The sequence below is a fragment of the Podarcis erhardii genome (genome assembly GCF_964252035.2).
Source record: "Podarcis erhardii genome assembly, chromosome: 1".
In the NCBI taxonomy this organism is placed as follows: Eukaryota; Metazoa; Chordata; class Lepidosauria; order Squamata; family Lacertidae; genus Podarcis; species Podarcis erhardii.
In genome coordinates this window covers 137,425,397-137,445,206 of record NC_138497.1, presented here as the reverse complement: position 1 = coordinate 137,445,206, position 19,810 = coordinate 137,425,397, and the positions used below count along the sequence as shown (strand labels likewise).

The 19,810-nt window shown below is 42.7% G+C and overlaps 1 protein-coding gene across 6 annotated transcripts in view; it reads right to left on the bottom strand.

The window, feature by feature from the left end:
- IKZF2 (IKAROS family zinc finger 2) overlaps positions 1 to 7,855 on the bottom strand; it is a 100,547-nt gene extending 92,692 nt beyond the window's left edge. For 2 of the 6 annotated variants that reach the window (XM_081835772.1, XM_081835774.1), the window contains exons 1-3: positions 6,438 to 6,632; positions 4,893 to 4,941; positions 4,261 to 4,365 (exon numbers count right to left, since the gene is read on the bottom strand). In XM_081835772.1, coding sequence (XP_081691898.1) covers positions 4,261 to 4,365; positions 4,893 to 4,941; positions 6,438 to 6,440 — 157 coding nt within the window. In that variant the 5' untranslated portion in view covers positions 6,441 to 6,632. The other 4 variants (XM_081835769.1, XM_081835773.1, XM_081835770.1 and 1 more) reach the window with 3 other exon arrangements.
- Positions 7,856 to 19,810: the final 11,955 nt, after the last annotated feature.

The following is a 19,810-nucleotide window of genomic DNA, read 5'->3' as shown; positions in this document are numbered from 1 at the left end:
CTATATAGCATTTAATCTTCTATTAAAGTTAAAAAGTTAAGCGATCAGTCCCACAGACATTAGTGCGGGACCCCAAGTAGGGCTCCCAGACTCTGAACTTTCATTTTTCCCCCAAAGGAAGACTCCAGCCCTCCTGGAAAGAAAATGTGCAGGAACCTTCCTAAGTGATTTCTGTGAAATGAGCAGGCCAGGCTGCTCCCGGGGTGATGGATGAGTGATTTGTTTGGACACCAGCCAATAGGAATCTCTGGATTCCTCAAGAGTTGCTGTATTCCCCTCTCCTTGATGCACTTATTTTCTAGGCAGAAATTCAAAAGGTTAGAACTTTTCTCATATGGAAATATGATCATGGGCAAAGCTTCATCATGGCTGTTATGCCAACACCCCCACCATGGCAGCCATTTTGTGACTGGTGCCCCCAGAACTTTCTCAAAATTCAAATCCACCCCAACTGTTCAATCCAAAATGTTTGGCAACTCTTGTATTAATGCAACATACCAGCATGAGACAGCCTTTCAGCACAGGACTAAGTTGCCAAGACAGGTCAGAAATGCAACAAGCACAAAGAAGTTTCTGTTGCCTTCAGGTGCATGAAATGCTGCATAGGAAACAGCCCAAATCCATAAGCCCATCCATACCAGGTGAGCCTAATGAGCCAAATAGGAATGTCTGAGAAAGTTTTAACCCCACCACTATTGCCTGTTGCCTAGGTCCAGATTCCAGAAACTAGGGCTGGGCAAATATACATATATAGAATCCAAAACCAGTTTGAAGTCCATATCATGATCTAAGTTTCATAATTTTTGGCCTGATGATGAGGTGTGTGTGTGTGTGTGTTATGCAAAAATCATGATGCAAGAAAAACCGTGAAGGCAGCCAGTGCCTCCACATAGCTCCATCCTTATTTCAGACACTGTGATAAATCGATATATTGTGATGTTTAGCTGGATATATATCACAATGTTGAAAACCACATATCGTCTCCAGTCCTGCCAGCAACACAATGTATCAGAATGTATCGTTGTATCAATGTATCATGCATCAGAATGCACTCAGCAAGCATCCTGACTTCTAGTGTCTTGATAGTTTTACATGTCATTATATTTTGTTTTAAACATGTTTTGGGAGAAAGTAGGATAGAATTTCAAACAATTCATTTCTAAATATGAAGTTGAGAAAACAAAAATAGCAGCAGCAAAGAAGCCAGTTGAAGGACTCCCTGGAGGTTTCTGTGGAGACCTTGCTTCAGATGGAACAGATTTTTAGGGATCTGACAGGCATGCGCAAGCCCTGCCACCTAGCTGGCTTTAACATAGATTCACAGAATTGTAGAGCTGGAAGGGGCTCTGAGGATCATCTAGTCCAACCCCCTGCAATGCAGGAATATGCAGCTGTCCCCCATGGGGATCGAACTGCAACCTTGGTGTTATCAGCACCACACTCTAACCAGCTGAGCTATCCAGGGCATCTTCTCCAAAGAAAATGCAGAAGATCTATTGAAATAACAATGGGAGAAAGAAAGTACCTACAGTAAACCCTGCAGAGAACCCCAGTCACAACTTGGTTGCAATTATATTTCTACTGAACAGGAATAGAGCACGTGTCCTGCAGGTGTGAGGGCCCAGTTCAATTCCCAACACCCTCCAGGTAACAGAGCTGGAAAAACCCCTGGCCAGAGGATGTGGAGAGCTGTTGCCAGAAGGCAAGACAGATCTAGATGGATCAACAATCTCACAACAAGGAAGCTCTTCTGTTCATAGGTCCTACCAAAAATAAGTAACAAAGTCAATAGGTTCAAACAATTATTTTTTTTGCAAAATATACAGGAACTGTTCTGTCACCGCTGCTTAAAAACTTGACTCAAAATGTATTTCAATGTACCAAGCACTTCATCTAAAGATTTTTCATAAAATAAATGACAGGAGATTTAATTAAAACCACATAGGAAGCCCTGCCCCCACATTTTGGGGCTATCCACTCCCACAGAGAACTGGTGTACTGTGCACGTGTGCACATAGACACACACCAATACACACACACACAAATATGCTTCTTTCATCAGAACACCAATCCATGGATACAAATTGCTGTTGATAAACCTGAAGAAGTTACAAATGCTCAGAGCTTTAGAAACTGGTGGCCCTTTCTATCTCCTGATCACAGGAGGCAACAACTCAGGTATGCTCCACTTCAATGGCTCCTCCTGAACTCCATCCCCTTGGCCTTTCCCCTGCCGCATAAACTGAGCCCCTGGTGACAATGGTAGTGAAAATGCAGACGTGGGAATTCAAAAGATCTGTGGTGCCGCTGTGCACACAGCACCCTCTGCATGTTCCACACTGTCAACAGGATCCCTGGTGCAGGTGGCTGGGGCACCTGGGATCAGTGGAAGATTCTAGTGAAGGTCTCAGAATAAATTGCTTTGAGGTTCAAACCCCAAGTCCTCTGTATTCAGGCAAAAGCCCTGCTGCTTGGCAACAGAATTGGGTCTGTATTCACAGGCCAAGTCAGAGGCACAAAGATCTATCCCCCCCCCCCCGCCATCCACCATCCTGGAACAGCCATCTATTTTAAATCTAGACAAAATTATGCATTGTACTTGCTGGTTTGGGTTAACAGGGTAGCACAGGGTAACAGTTGAATTTAGATGATAACATTCTATGAATCATAGAATCATAGAATCATAGAGTTGGAAGAGACCCCAAGGGCCATCGAGTCCAACCCCCTGCCAAGCAGGAAACACCATCAGAGCACTCCTGACATATGGTTGTCAAGCCTCTGCTTAAAGACCTCCAAAGAAGGAGACTCCACCACACTCCTTAGCAGCAAATGAAAGAGCAACTGCCCAATTTCAATATGTTCATTTTCACCCAACAATTAAAAGTGTACTCTTCTCTTCTGCATGCCTACTCAGAAGCTAGTCTCACTGAGTTCAGTGAAGCTTACTCCCAAGTAAGTGTTCACTGAACTGCAGCCTAATTTGGGCAAGCATTCCTGTTGACATAATAAAACAGGAGTTTTCTTTCTCATCATTGATAAAAAAAGAAAGAAAAAAAATGAAGGAAGTGAGCAGTAAAGTTTCATAGCTCAATAAAATGCATATCTGAACTCCAATTCCACAGGTTTGGAAATGTCTAAATGTCTGAATTATGAGAAGCTACCATATAAAGTTCAGTTCAGGGTACTAGCAATCGTATTCTTTTGCAACGTATATATAATAATTGGATATTTCATAGTAACTCTCAATTTAAAAGGCTCATAAAACCTGTGTTTTACTCATAACCTCCCGGAGGACAGGAGAAAAGCCTGAGTGTAACACCTTCCTCTCAGCCAGGGGTGATATGAAGATCATACTTTATTATTGCAACAAGTTCATTCTTAAAGCTTCACCTTCCTAGCAGAGCATTATTTGCAAAAAATAAAAATCCACTTTGCAGGAATCCCCAAGCAAATGCACAGTAAGAGTGGGCAGGTGGAAAACAAAGTTGTAAATTCAAGTTTCTCAGTTTTAGAGGTCCATTAAGACATTCCAATCAACATCAAAAGTAACCCACAATCCTTAAAAAAATAAAATTATCTCATGCAATTACATCCAGTGGATATTTAATACTCTAAAGGTATGGAGTGTTCGCAAACTTAAAGCAGTCTTGAAACACATTATTTCCCTCAAAGAATTATGGGCACTGCTGTTTACCCCTCAGAGAATTACAATTCCCAGCAGCTCTTAATAAACTACAGCGCCCAGAATTCTTTGAGGGCAGAGGGAAATGTGCTTCCAATGTGCTTTAAAGGCATAGTGTGTATGAAGCAAGAGTCTAAGTTAGAAAGTTTAAAGTGGTTCAACAATTAGAAAGCTATTACAAATAATACCAATTCAGAGGCAGTGAGAGGAAGACAGAACAGCCACAGAGAATAGGGTTGGGGGTTTGTCAAGCCTTCAGTCATTCAGCTCACTGAATATAGCTTTAGAATATTCTTGGCTCTTTGTCTTCATTTTGCCTTTGCTTTGGAATCATGCCTAAATACTGTTTCGATCACAAAAGAAACTAGCAAAGCCTCGGTTTTTCCTACCTGGTTCAGAAAAGTACTACCCCCTCCCCCCCGGATAACTGAGACTGGCAATCAAGCTCAGATTTAGACAAGACATTAGCATGAACTACAACAAATCTGTCCTGTCCTCTCTTCTCGCATTTGCAAACTACGTAGATTGAACAAGATTGATAAACCTGCTAGGCAAAAGCTGTATGAAAGGTGACTTACTGCTTGTCATGTGACTTGGTGAGGTATGCTGCCCATTGGGTGTGCTTGAGGTGAGGTCAATTGCCATATTGGAGTGATCCCTTTCGGGCGAAAGTTCATTGTCACCTATTCCATAGAAGAAAACCTTCTATCAGCTTCACAGAGGAAAATTGACATTTGTGTTCAAGTAAGAACATGTGCTTGCGAAGAGGAGGGGAGATTATATTTGAAAGCTCAGTTCCCAGCCTGATTAGATTCTTCCACAGCTTAGGAAGGGTCATTTTCTGCGGCAAAATATATTAGCTGCTGCTCTGGGACAGATATCACTCTGTACACACACCCCTTTTCATGTCATACTCAGTTACTTGACTTTGCATAGTATGTATAATTTTAAAAGCAGAATATGTCATCCCACAGGGAAGCATTAAAAACATATGGAGTACAAACATGAAAAAGTTACAGTCCACCCTGTTTCGCTTCAATGCACAGATCCAAAGCATATATGCAGTTACACTGAAGTGCCCAATACTGTATTTAGTATTAAGAGTCACTCAACCCATGCTGTCTTAAAACAATGAATTCAATAAGAAGACAAAGAACATTGTGGCCCCTAAGCAGCAAAAGGCACGAAAGAAAATAAAAGCAATACTTACATGGCATGTATCCATCAGTAGCCTCTGCTTCCATAGTCAAAGTGCAGTGCTGCAAGGGAAAAAGTACACTGTCAAAGTTGCCCTCGCTCTGTCAGTTATTAAACATCTGGGCTCCTAAGCCATTTGCCCATTTTCTCCTGCTGCTGCTGTTATCAATTTAATCAGTGTTTGAGCAGCACAAGTGTCTCTGCCTAGGATCTTCCTGCAGGCATCCAAGTGTTGAGGCAGGTAGAAAACTTTAAATGCCAGAAACAACCCTGTGCAGAAGAAAGAAAGTGGGAGGGAAACAGACACACACCTGAATCACCGTTTCCCTGTTACTAAAGAAGTCCTGTTTGTGTCGGGTGTATTTCAACGAAGATGCCAATGCTTTATCAGTAAACAGCCTCCTATTCTTCAGTCCACAGTGTACTTGCTAGTAAGTCTGACTGAACTCAGGGGGCTTAACTGCCAAGTGAGAACTTTGGGATACTGAGCTGAACGTCTTGTGGGATGCCGGCACCGCAAGGTTTCCTGCACCGCAGTTGTTCCATGGTGTCCTCAGCTTCAGAACAAGTAGGTGAGTCCATACTTTTTAAAAGCAGAGTTGCAGCAACTATTTTTACCCAGGGTCCAATTCATTCTAACTTATCTATTCTAGCCAACCCTGGAGCCCCTTCCAAAATACTTTCAGACCACATGCTCTATACTGTAGTAATCTCAAAAAGTTTCTTGAAGCACTTTACTAGCAGAGAACAAGCTATTACTTTCCAGAAACCTAAGTCACTGTATTAGATGACTCCCACTAGCTCAAGACTTGATTAAAAATAAAATGAAATGAAAAGGTTGGTCATCATCACCATATCATTTTAAGAGGAAACTTTAAAATGAAGGGGGGTGTGGAAATAATGGCAAAAGAAGAGTTTCAATTTTTCCTCTCAGTCCCCAGCTCCCTTTTGCCTTTAGTTTCAAAACTCTTGCTACACCAAGCAGTTAAATTATTCACAATGAGCCATTTCTGTATTGATCGCCAAGTATATTTAGACCCAGCTCCTGGAATTTCTCCATTACTTACTGGAAAACAGGCAGCTTCATTTCTTGTCTCCTAAACCACTTCCCTTCACCTCATCCCCCTCTTTTTTTAAATAAATAAATAAGATATACACTTTTCTCTGCCTTCTTCCCCCACTCTGCAAACTGCAGATCAAATTCCTAAGACACTCAGTATACAGAACGTTTACATTTCAACAGGCGAAGCTGCCATCCAACTGATGCTTGCCTACATGGCTTTAATAATGATGATAATAAATATAACACACGAGCTCTAAATGCTTGAGCAGAAGAGCCCTGCCCTCCTGCCTCTTCAGAATTACCTTATCTTCCCTTTCCTGCAGGTAACACACTCGGTAACAAGGGGGGGGGGGGAGTTGTCTGAAAACAACAAGCTTTTGGTGGGGTGGTGAGATACTATCCCAGGCAATGAGATGGGAAGAAAGGAAAGGAAATATACAGGGTGGGGGAGGAGAGAGAGAAAAAGTTCTATGATTAAAATAAAAGTTTGTTCACCATTTCTGGCTTCTGGTGGCAGCTTCTAACCCCTCCTCCCTGCCAAGAGCGAAGAGACAGAGGGGATTATGGTGCACTGGAGGTATAGGCAAGATGGGGAAGCGTTTTGAAATAATCCAGCCCCTTCTCCTCCTCCTCTTCTTCTTCTTCCCCCTCCCTCTCGCCTCCCCGCCTCCAGAGTTCAAGGGAAGAGGAAGAAAACTTACAGGTAGGTCACATTCAGAGCAAATGGATCGGTGGGGAAACAAAGCACAAGGAAGGAGAAAGGAGCGTCTCTCTCTCTCTCCCTCTCTGTCCTCCCCACCCACCTTTTTTCCTCTCCCTTCCCCAGGATGGTCTTGTTGGAATGGCACGTACTTTCAGGAAAGATGAAGAACAAAAAGGAGAGAGAGAGAGGTCAGCCAAAGCGACAAGCAATGCGATTAACTAGACGAGAGAAAACTTGATCCACCGGTTCCTTAAGAATCGGGGGGGGGGGGAATCTTGGAGGAAAAGAAAGGGGGTGCTTGGAAGGTGTGGATCAGGGAGTTTTAAAAGGGAAAGGGAACCAAGCAGCAAGAAACCAAGGCCAGCTTCACAAGAACTGTTTTTTGGCCCTGGGCGAAATAAAGAGATCTTAATTTCATCTCTCTCTCTCTCTCTCTCTCTCTCTCTGTGCTCCTTCCCGAGTCCATAGCAGAACCTGTCAAAGTAATTTAAGCCCTGCGTTTTCAAATGCAATGTGTGCCATGCCATAAAAACCCTGCGTTTGCGTTCAGAGAAATCTTTAATCGTGGGTTTCCTTGCATGCATCTTGCATGGGAGACAGTTGCAAACGGTGACAAGCCCCTGTCAGTTTCAAAGAATGAGGGCGGGGGGGGGAGAGGGCTGACTAATCAATTGAGCACCCAAGAAAGCAGATTCCTTGCTTTTTTTAAAAAAAAAAAAACACCTGACTTATGCTTTAATAGATATTGCCTTTTTGGTCTCTTGAATCGCTCGATCTACACTGAAGAAGAATGTTTTGAAAAATCATCATCATACAGTCCTCTTCGCCTTCCTGCACCATTATAAATATTTGCGGGGGGGGGGGAGCGGGTAAAAACAGCAACAAGTCCTTTGACTCCCGGGGCTCCGGAGATGCTCCATTTTTACGCGTTGCTCTGACAGACCTTCCTCCCCTTTCCGGCCCTCTCCCCCTCGCCTTTGCCAAACACAGACCCACACAGACACACACAAGATGCACAGAAGACAGAGCTCGCCTTTTGCACACAGATTTTGCAGAGCTGCTCTTGCCCCCCCCCCCTTCCAACCAAAATAAGCACCCCCAGCAAAGGTTTACCTCAGCAGCAGAGCATGTTGCAAATCAGTTCCATCACCCTTGTTTGTTTGTTTTGTTAATGAGCTTCTTTAAGCCCCCTCCCTCCCTCCCTCCCTCCCTCCTTTTCTTTCCTCCTCTCCTCCTGTGCGTAACGCTCGTATGTTTGCGCGCCGCAGTTGGTTATGGAAACTAAGGCAGTGGATCTGTAGCTAAGGGTAATCCTGCATGGTTCTTTTTTTTTACTTCCTCCATCTTCAGAGAGCAGGGTTAGCCTGGGACAGCTGGTCAAACCCCGAGAAACCGATCCCGGGCACTCAGGCGCGCCCAGGCGCCCGCCTCCTCCCGGCGCCCCGCTCTCGCCAGGCGGCGGCGAGCGAGCGAGAGCGCGAGGGCGGGCGGCGGGCGGGCGCGTCGCCGGGCGCTCGGCGGAGCCGCTCAGCAGACTCGGCAATCGATTGCAGGACAAGGGCTCAGCTGCTGCGCCTCGGCCAGGCTGCTCCTCCGGCGCCCAGAGGTGCCGCGCGCATCCCGGAGCCGCCTCGGCCAGGCGCGCCGGGAAGAGAGCCGCCTCCATCGCTCGCTCGCTCGCTCGCCCTTCTTTTCCCCACCCCTCCCTCCCTCCCTCCCTCCCTCCGGGGGGAAAGCAAGAGCAGCGCCGGGATAAAAGTTGGTGGGTGGTTTGCTTCCTTCCTGCTTAGCAGGGCTACGGAGACAGGTGCCTCCTCTTTTGGAGCAAGGTCCCCCCCCCTCCAGCTGATTCTAGGCAGTAAACAAAGAAAGAAAAAGAAGCAAGTTGCGTGCGTATTTGTTGCTTGTGTGTGTGTTGCATGGAAAACCCAGCAAAGTCCTTGGGCTTTTTAAAAGCTTGAAAGCATCTCATGATGGGGGGGGGGCGGTATTTTAATTTTTTTATTTTATGCATTTATATCCCATCTTTTCCTCCAAGGAGTTCAAGTTGGTATGCATAGTTTTTCACCTCCTCATTTAATCCCCACAACAACCCTGAGAGGTAGGCTGGGCTGAAAGGCAGTGACTGGCAAGGGAGCCCAGTGAGTTTCACAGCAGAGCAGGCATTCAAGCCCTGGTCTCCCAGCTTCCTAGTCCAGCGCTCCAACCACTGCACTACGCTGCTCAGTCTCAGAGGCACCCTCCTTTTAGTACTTCTGCTGTTCAAGTGGTAACTGGCAATAAAAATGGGAAAAATGGGTGCATTTGTAGTTGCTGTGCATCAGAGCGTGTCTCCTCAGAAATCAGCCCCTTTGTGTTAAATTGGGCTTACTCCTGGAGAAATGTGCATAGGATTTCAGCAGCTCCCTTTGCTGGGAAACAGGAATTCTCATTAGGCCTAAAACATTTAATTGAGTATATTGGTTAGATTAATCAATTTTAATTTGTTAGATTAATTTGGCCTCCAGTTCTTTATTGAAAAATACTATTAATCCAAGTATTTTTTAAAATTGCAGAGGGCAAGCACCAGTTTTAAAAAGCTTTCTTCCATTTATCTTACTTAGGAGATTATGCCTCTTCTTATTTATTATTATTCATTACAATTATATCCTGTTTACAAGTCCTTCCAAGGCAGCTGACAAGAAACATTAAAGTGAATTTTTAAAAATACACAATCAACAGTACACTAGAGAGTGTTGAACTATGAGCTGGGAGACCAGGATTCAAATCCCCTCTCAAATGCCAGGACGCTCACTGTGTGCTCCTGGGTCAGTCAGTGCCTCAGCCTAACTTAGCAGAGTAAGGAGAAGATCCATGTGTAGGAGCAACATCTTCTAAGTTTGTACGTCCTATGACATGTAAATCATTTTAAAACAAATTATGTTACTTCAGATTATGTTACTTCAGAACTATTGATCCCCCAACTCAGGATTTGGATCAGCTAAGATAACTGTAATTGGGTGGTAAAGGGACCCCTGACCATTAGGTCCAGTCGTGGACGACTCTGGGGTTGCGGTGCTCATCTCGCTTTATTGGCCAAGGGAGCCGGCGTTTGTCCGGGTCATGTGGCCAGCAGGACTAAGCCGCTTCTGGCGAAACCAGAGCAGCGCACGGAAATGTTGTTTACCTTCCCACTGGAGCGGTACCTATTTATCTACTTGCACTTTGACGTGCTTTCGAACTGCTAGGTTGGCAGGAGCAGGGACCCAGCAACGGGAGCTCACCCCGTCATTGCGGGGATTCGAACTGCCAAACTTCTGATCGTCAAGTCCTAGGCTCTGTGGTTTAACCCACAGAGTTACTTTAAATTATACTTAATTTAAAGTAAGGGGACTTACTTTAAATTAAGTATAATTAGGCTCAGGATGCAAATGAGATGAGTAAATTAATGCAACTACTTAGAATATTTGAAATGAGATAGAATATGAATATAAATACATAAAAGACGCACACATACAGTGCTTTTTAAAACCGAAATGCTCTCAGAAATTGTTCTGGAAATTCTCATTTGTGAACGTCAGTGTCAAATATTATCCAGGTATTTTCTGAGTGCTCTCTTGTTTATTAAACTTTTGATGTGCAAGTATACCTCATTTCAATATTTGATATTTGAGTGTTGATACTTGGCAGTATTTGATAGCTGACATGCAACAACATTAAATATTTGACATTAATGGTGGATCATACATCATCATGGCTTTCAGGCTTTCTATCATCACATAGCACTTTCTCCACAGACGTGTCTGTCAAGGAACACCTATGCATTTTTTGAATGCTGCTCTATGTTCTTTTGTTTTTGTTTTTCTAAAAAAAAACTGTCTGCAAGTAGGAAACCAGTGAGGAAGGTACTAATTGTGCTAATTGTGCTAGAACCTTTCAATTCTCACCTGAAACTGGCACCATCCACTTCAATACTTTATAACATATTCTGCCACATATGTAGATCTGGCCTTAACTGGGTCAAGGTGTTGCATGAAGCTCATAGGAAGCCCATAGAATGGTGCGGGTGGTTTCTCCACACAAGTTGCACAGCTGAAGTTCCATAAAAATGCAACTATACCAAAAAGAATTATTGTGAAAATAAGAAATACTTAAGGGGGCACCAAAGTTTGTCTTCATTTGGGGTGCCACATTACTACCCCTGGTCACATCATCCCTAAACTGTTGGCCATGCTGGCTGAAGTTGATGGAAGCTGAAGTTCAATAGCATTTGGATTACATTACAGGCTCTCCCCCCTGCTCTAAACTTCCTTCAGTCCACCTTCTGCAGCCGTTTGGGTGCTGAAACAGGGCTGGATGCCTTCCCACAGTGGCTGCACTTTATTCTCTGTACTAGACAATGTAAAACTATATAGGCCTTAATAATCTGTACATTAATCTCTGCCACCCCCACATTATATACTCCTTATAAAGTATTCCATTTTTATGTTTATATGCAGCAGTATCAATAAAAATACCTATAAAGACAATAATGAGCCTCCTTAATATTTGCTGAGCCTGTCTTATTAATTTTTAAGTTGATGCTATACAATGCAATAATTGTTTTCTATTACTATAAATCATTATTTTCATTGAAACCGTTGGCAGTTTGGAAATGTATGTATTTCATTTAGATAGACATATACAGAGAGAGACACTAGTATCGAAAGGTTATTTTTATCTTTCCAATCACCACATTTTTGTCTTAAGAGAGAAGAAAGTTTCCTATAATTGTATGGGAATTTCCCACAGCATGCAAGAGAATGAGGAAGCCCTGGTACGTACAGAGTTCTCTGCACATGATCAGTCAATATGAGCAGACTGTTTGAAAAGTTACCGGTAATCATAAAAAATCCACTTATTGCAGGGTATTCCGCTTAACTGCAAAAAAGTGCTGCATTTTAATAAAACGTGTTGTTAATTTTTATACTTCACAATGACCAAGGAGCCAAGTTTTCCTGGAGAAATAATAAAGGTTGTGTTGATGTTATGTTGCGTTTGATTTTTGCAATAATGGATATTCTTATTTTTAATCGGCCATGAGGGACAAGAGTCTCAGGAGCACACACAGTCATCCGCATGAATCCAAGTGCCTTGTCCATGTCCACACCAACCAAAATTCATCCAAAAACCAGTACTAGACTCTATATACCTCTTGAGATTATGCTGTAAGAGCAGAATCAAGGTAATTGTGGGTGCAAGTGATGTTATTCTCAAAATGTCCCAGAAGGACACCATTGGTTCAACCTCCTCCTTAAGGCCAGACTTTAAAAGGCCCCATATACCTGAAAAAGCTCCCCAAGAGGACACAACAAGGAGACCACAGAAACAGCAACTGTCATTGAGAAGGCTCAATAATGACCACTCATTAGTTTTCCTCCACTTGTGTTCAAGCCATTTCTCAGCTCCTTTCATTGCCCTCAACTCTGGTTAATAAATAAATAATTAAATAGCTATTAAAAATACTGAACCACAACCTTTTAAATCTGCATTTTAATTTTCATAGTGAAGCATTGGATTCATTTAGTGTGACACTAGATGGAAGAGTGGTTCATATCTTTTGTTATGAGCTTGCATATTTGTTATGAGCTTGCATATTAAACTTGCTCTTAATACTTCATAGATTATAAGGCTGGAAAAGTTCTGTCATCACCAGGCCTTAAAAAACTTCTGGAGAAAACCACTCACCTCTAGTACAATGGAAGACCACTGTTGGAAGTATTTAAGGCTGTACTGTACTGCCTGTATGATAATCTGAGTTTAGTCTGTTTGGGTCTGTCAAAGTTTGTTCTATATAATAGGAAGAAAGTTTGCAACAGTGTGGCTAGAAAACTTGGACTTCAGTCAATGAATCGTCTTGTCACTTGGCATAACTATTGGAGCTGTAAGCACTGAAGCAGATCCCACCGCTACCACCAAAATGTGGCAAATCCCCCTCCATAAACCCTCCATACACTATAACCACCATGGATTATTTTATGGTTTTTACATGATGTAAAACTTTGAAACTTGGAGACTCTGGAAAGGTGAACAAATAAGGATTTATTTTGCAGAACTAAGTTGGTATAACAAAATGATTTGTCAGGAGATAAAGTTATTTTAGGAAACAGTTAACTAATAATTATACGGAAACTTGTGGATGTTACAGGCTTCTAAGAAGGTAGTAAACATGCAGCTTTTGTTTAAACTTCAGTTGCTTATTTAGTTATTACTCTTCAGAAGTTCCCAAACCTATTTGGCCTACTGCCCCTTAAAAAAAAAATTACTCATAGCCCCCCTGGGCTAGGTGGACTAGGCCCCAGGATTAAAAGCCCATGGGGAGGACTGGAGCGAGGCCTGCCGGCTCAGTCTGATCTGCCAAATAGGCAGGCAAGCTGCAATCCACTTCCTGGGTGAAGCCAAAAAGGGTTTCTCCAAGCCCAGGAAAGCCCTCGCCTCCAGCCGGATCCAGGGGAGGCATTGTCGCTGTCCTGGCAGTAAGCGTTATTAAACAACAGGTGAAACATGCATGGATGTTTTTTTCAAAATTTTATTCTCTCTTTATGCTTCTACTGCCCCCCTATTTTTTCTCCCAGAAAACCACAGGAAAGAAAGTAAATCAGTTTTTGTTTTCCCCAAATCAACATTAAAGGTACCTAAGACAAAAAAACAAAAACCGCTGGACCCATTTGTCTGAAATTTGGCACGTTTCCTACCTAGTTCTACCTCTTTCACATATACTATTTTAATAGGTTAAAAAGAAGATTACCAGTAAGTGAATACTTTAGCCACCCCAAAACTGTGAAAGCCACTACAACTCTCCTTCTGAAATGTGGCAGGAAAAGAGCTACCGTGGCTTAAATTTTCATTCTTTTCTTCCAAAAAAGAAAAAAAGTATTGGTTGCCTGGGGGGGGGGGAAGATGAAAGGTGGCCAGCACAAAGAACTCTGGATCTATTTGTCTGTAATTTGGCAGGCTCTATTCACTCATGGAGGGACGCGGGTGGCGCTGTGGGTTAAACCACAGAGCCTAGGACTTGCCGATCTGAAGGATGGTGGTTCGAATCCCCATGACGGGATGAGCTCCAGTTGCTCGGTCCCTGCTCCTGCCCACCTAGCAGTTCGAAAGCACGTCAAAGTGCAAGTAGATAAATAGGTAGCGCTCCAGCGGGAAGGTAAACGGCGTTTCCATGCTCTGCTCTGGTTCGCCAGAAGCGGCTTAGTCATGCTGGCCACATGACCCGGACAAATGCCGGCTCCCTCGGCCAATAAAGTGAGATGAGCACCGCAACCCTAGAGTCGGCCACGACTGGACTTAATGGTCAGGGGTCCCTTTACCTTTATTCACTCATGGGGGGCTACTATGTCTGCAAACATCAGCCAATCCTGTCTAAAAATTAGTTTTAAAAAAACCCATAAACATTTCTATATTTTTTCCTGTATTGAATGGGTGAAGGAAGCATGGAGTGGAGCAGGAGCAAATCCTTAGGACCTTTGTTCACAAGGCATGCAGTTGTGTTTAAAGAAGCCACGCTGGAGGCTGGTTTCCCTGCACGAGTTGTCCTCACTCAGGGCACCCTGTTACCAAAGTCTGCCCCTGAATGAAGTCTTGGCAACAACTCTTTGTAAAGAAAATCACTTTCTGTAGGGAACAGAATGAAATGTGGTTGATTAACACCTTCCCCTGTTTTGGCCCTGCAGATGGCACCCAGTTTTCAAGTAAGCCGGAAGGCGGCATGAGCTGCTGGTAGTTAACTGGCATAAGAATATTCGCAATGTGGTCCTCTTTATTCTGATTGTTAGTCTTTTTCATTTGAAGGTGAAAGCAATCTACATGATTTGTGTTTTCTCTACTTTCTCATATCCATTGCTGATATTTGTTTTACAACAATGCTTTTGTCCATGGAATTGCACATATTTGCCACTAAGGAAGTAAAGTAATGCTAAGATTAAAAAGTAATCTAGATTTTTTTAGTTCTTAGTGGGACAGTGTTAGCCTATGATAGATTTGCTTAAATAAATTTCAGATATTGCAGCTATATCAGAATTATCATTAGAATTTCATTGTGGAGGTTAAAATTCTCAATTTGCAAAAGGTTTTCAACTAGAGACATATCCTTTACAGCTGTTTGCACTTTCTGAATGTAAGTGGCTATCATATCTGATCCAGACACACCGTCTTCTCCTGTTGCATGGTAACAATATTACTGAAATCACATTAGGCAACATGGTATGCGCTGCCGATGGCTATCCACCATGTATTGATTTTGGTATTTTAAAGCTTAGCTATGATTCTCAACATATAAAAAAACCCTCTTGCCGTAGAGCGTTTCTGCTATAAATTGCTTTTATGTTAAAAAATAAGATTCACTCTGCAACAATGTTCTGGGATTTCCAAGACCTATCTTACACAATCATGAAATTATTATTAGAATACAAATGTTCCAAGCATGATATCTGATCACCCATTGTTTTATTTTATTTTATTTTTTGTTTTATTTCCAAAACAGCTTTCTGATCTTAGTTGTTCCGTTGATATATTTTGTTCATATCCTTGTAACCCAGACTTCTGCATGGTGTTTTTAGAGATATGAGGCAGTCACATTTTCTTTGGCCCCTTCCTCCCTCAATCTGTTTATCCCCTCTGCTGCTTTCTGATGTTGCAAATTATACTGATTGTCACAACTGACAACCTTTCTAGCTGGACGTGACTTGCCCTTGACTTCACCAGCATGATGGTTCAAACAGGAATATTGTTGACAAACTATGACACACCCCCCCCCAAACTTTAGAACCTGAAGAACTTTTATTTAATAAAAAGTTAAGAAATAAAATACATACATAAATAAAATGGTAAATTAAGAAATTGGAAAGCCATCACATATTTTTAAATGTTGCTGTACAATTGTAGAACCCAGTCAATATACATGGCCAACACTGAATTGCTTGAATAACTTATGTATCTCCCCAGCCCACTCCCTCCATCGTATTTGGCCCTATGGGGAATGTGTCTCTAGCCATATCATCCTGTTGTAAGTTTTCTCAATCTTTTCATACACCAGAAATGTCCAAGATATTTCTTAACCTGACCTGAAAAGAAACATTTCCAGTTGGAATCCCAGAATTCACCAACCAAAATCATGTTGGCAGAAAGGGGTCATAGGAAGATAGGAAGCAGCCCTATAGTAAGACTATTTGGCTTAGTGTTATGATTCTCCACATTGACCAGCACACTCTCTCCAGAGATTCAGGCAGGAGCCCCTCCCAGCTTTACCTGAGGATGCCAAGGGTTGTGCGTGGGACCTTTTGCAACCCTGCCAACTAGTTTTATGTATCATCCTGTGTAGAGATGGAGGGGGGGGTAGGGCAGGATGGGCCCATTAAAGTCTGGTCCATGACAGCTTTCAGAGGGGATGGAACAAATCTGTCTGGTCCCATTCCCAGGTGGATTTTTAAGGGAATTAAGGAAAAAAACACCCTGCCTAAAAATATCCATTCAAAAAGATATATGTAAAAACAACTTAAGAAGTAGTTTGAGGGTAGCACACTGCTTCCAGCCACCAACTCAAATTTCCCTTTAAACCAATTGCACATTCAGTGTTTCCAAGGGGGCAGACATCTTTTCGCCCCAAACAATTCCCCTTGGGAATAACAGAATGTCACCAAGAATCATTTACCATAGTTTGCTTTCTATCACCTTGTGAAATCAGTCATTGCAGGCCACCCCAGTCTCTGCCAAGCAGTTCCATGAGATTCCAGGGGTTCCCGGCGCTCACCCAAGGTCATGTTTCCATTGTGAATTCAGGGCACGGAGGAGGCTGTGGCTTTTTATGCTACACCTTGCCATGCTCCCCGGTCTCTCCATTGCAGCCTCTCCCATCCCCTGCCCCAAGCAACCCGCATGTCCCCTCTGAGCACAGTCTGCCCCTTCCCTGCTACCTGTCTGCCCAAGGATTCCTCTCTCATGGGGGCCATCAACACTTTTTGTCATGTTAATGCTTCTATTCCTTTCCTGGCTTGGAAATGAAGCTTAGCCTGCATTTTTCCACTGGCCTGGAATCTTTCCTTCAGTACTCCAAATAATACCTAGATCCCGACATTTATTAATTTGGGGGGGGGCGGTGTCTTCCTGCCCCCAACCTTATAACAGGATTTTCCTATGTTAAATGTTGGGAAGTTATGCTAGTGTGCACATCAACAACACAAGTATGGTTAAGACACAGAGATATTTAGGGGGCGGGATTTTAAAGTACCGTAATCACAAAGACTGCTTAAAAATGATCTGGAACAGGGAAGATTTGGTTCTCTTGGATGTACTGCTGCATAGATCTCTTTCAAAATTCTATAATTTTCTATAGTGAAAGTGATTGGGCAAATTCCAGTTGACATTAAACACTTTTATGTTCCATTGATTTCACTGGGAGTGATTTAAAATGTACTCAAATTTCCCATTGATGGGAAATGTGCTGAACTTTGAGTGAATTGTGTAAGGTTTGTTGCTTTGCCTTGATAACTGAAGTTAGAAGACCCTTCTTTTCCTTTGTGTCCAGACATAGATCAAGTTCAACAAAAACTCTGGGCCATTTACTTATTTATTTTTTTAAAAAAGATTTATATATTTCTTTTCACATAGAATCATAGAATTGCAGAGTTGGAAGGAACTCCAAGGGTCATCTAGTCCAACCCTTGCAATGCAGGAAACTTTTTGTCCGATGGCATAGCAAAGTGGTGTACAACAAAGTTAAACACTATTAAAGCAATATCATAAATTCAATTAAAGCAGTTTGAAATATACAAAAAAAAATCACACAGTGCAGAAGTGATCTGTTTTTTAATGATCAGTAATCCACAAATGCTTGGGTGAACAGAAATATTATAAGATTTTCAGCAGAAATACGATACTGAAAGTGCCCGCTGGATCCTCAAGCGGAGACTGTTCCACAGTCCAGGGCAGCTTCTGAGAAGGGTCTTTTTCCTGGGTGATTCCTGATGGCCCAAGCCGGCTGTGGCATCAGCAGCTTCATATGGAATGGCTATCCTGACCAATGCTCGTTTCATGAGCTTTAGATTCTGTATATAAAAAAGCAAATAAACAGAGGATGTTGGTTCCCCCCCCCCAAAAAAAAGTGGGGTAGGGTGACAGCAACACAGAAATCTTGTAGTCCTACTCTCTGCATCAGAAACAAGCCACTTGAGGATGTATTATTTCAAAGCTCTATTTTGCAAAAAAACCCCAACCCAAAACATTTACAAGCTCAGCCTTCTTATCACCATGTTGTTAAATTTTGAGGGTTGTTTAAAATATTCTTTCTGCTTGCTGAGTACAGAAAAAAAAATCTAACTACTATGGCAGCTTGTTCTGTGACAATTTGTCAGGACGACTCACAGCTATCCACCTCTATTCAGCTAATGGAACAATGATGTTCAGACTGTTTAGTAAAGTTTCCTCACGTTCTTTTTTCAGTTAACTTCAAAGGGCCAAGATGTTTCTTTCTGTGACATTAAATGCAGTTAGAGGAAGGCTTCCCCCCTGAAGCACTATTGCAACAAATATTATGGACAAACTTTGTAGATATTAGATTTTATTCTCCCTCTGACACTATAGATAATGAAGTTTTATCAACTCCCTTTTATTACAGCTATCTAAAAATGTATCATGTAATAGAATCGTAAACATTTAATGAAACCCAGTGCTGCACTGAATTTTAAAAATGAAATTTTTAGGATAGACAAGTAGATTACCAGGGTGTGTTTTTATATATCTAAAAAGTGCTGTTGAAGTAACTCTTTCGATACTAAACCAAGCCCACTCCACACACAAACCTATTAGAAGTGATGCGCTGTGATTTATTTCAAAGTGTCTCTTTTTTGTCAATTGCTGCTTTAAACCTCGTAAAGGGCCAGGTCTAGAGGAGTGAAAATGCAGAAGCTGAGCTCTGCCATCTTTCCAGAACAGAACTCACTTCAACAGGTTTAACAAGTGTTTCCAAATACATTTCCGGTTCATTTTCCTGTACCTAATATTCAGGCGGAGTCAGATCTTACTCTAACAAGGCAGCTGTCGGAGGGATCCTCTGCCTAGCAGCTTTGGCTGAACAGGATCACATATCTTCTTCTGGTCAGTGTTGTCAAATCATTGCAGCCTGTTATTTTCTCTGTTGTTCTATGTTTTTCAGTTATGATTTATTTATATATAGTGTTATGAATTTAGTAGAGGGGTAGGCTGTATGCCTGAGCCCCTTTCTAATTCCTGAATCCAGCACAGATTCAGTTCCTGGAATAGCTAGGCTAGCTTCCTGGTGAGGTATTGGCCCTCCAAGTATGGGCCATTAAGGTAACAAAGGAAGTGTCTCTGTGCCAGACAGAAAAAGGGTGGGCCCCCCTCCCTCAACTCACCGCTAGTTAGAAAGGCAAAAGCCAGTGTAAATAAACCATATTTCCTAAAGACACCCCAGTCTCCGCTGTCCCTCAGTCCAAGGAAACCAAACCCTGGGTAAGTGCCTGGAACCCCTGGAATCTTGCACTGCTTGGAGACTAGGGTGGTGTGCAACAATATAAGCACTTGTCTGTCCAGTGTGGACAAACAAAGATTATGGGGGCTTTTCAGGGCGTTTATGCCTTTAATTTCCGGCCACTGCTGCTTCCTCTTCCTCTTTTTATCATTAACATGATGGGAGGAGGATTAATAAGGAATACCTTCTTCATTGCCTCTTGAATAGGTAAAGGTAAAGGTAAAGGGACCCCTGACCATTAGGTTCAGTCATGACCGACTCTGGGGTTGTGGTGCTCATCTTGCCTTATTGGCCGAGGGAGCCGGCGTACAGCTTCTGGGTCATGTGGTCAGCATGACTGAGCTGCTTCTGGCGAACCAGAGCAGTGCACGGAAACGCCGTTTACCTTCCCACCGGAGTGGTACCTATTTATCTACTTGCACTTTGATGTGCTTTTGAACTGCTAGGTTGGCAGGAGCAGGGACCAAGCAATGGGAGCTCACCCCGTTGCGGGGATTCGAACCGCCAACCTTCTGATTGGCAAGCCCAGCTCTGTGGTTTAACCCACAGTGCCACCTGTGTCCCTTATCCCAGTTCTAGGACAGCTTAATTAATAATTCTCTAATTCATAAATATGTTTTGCAGTGCAATCCTAATCAGAAGTGGGTGGTATTGAGT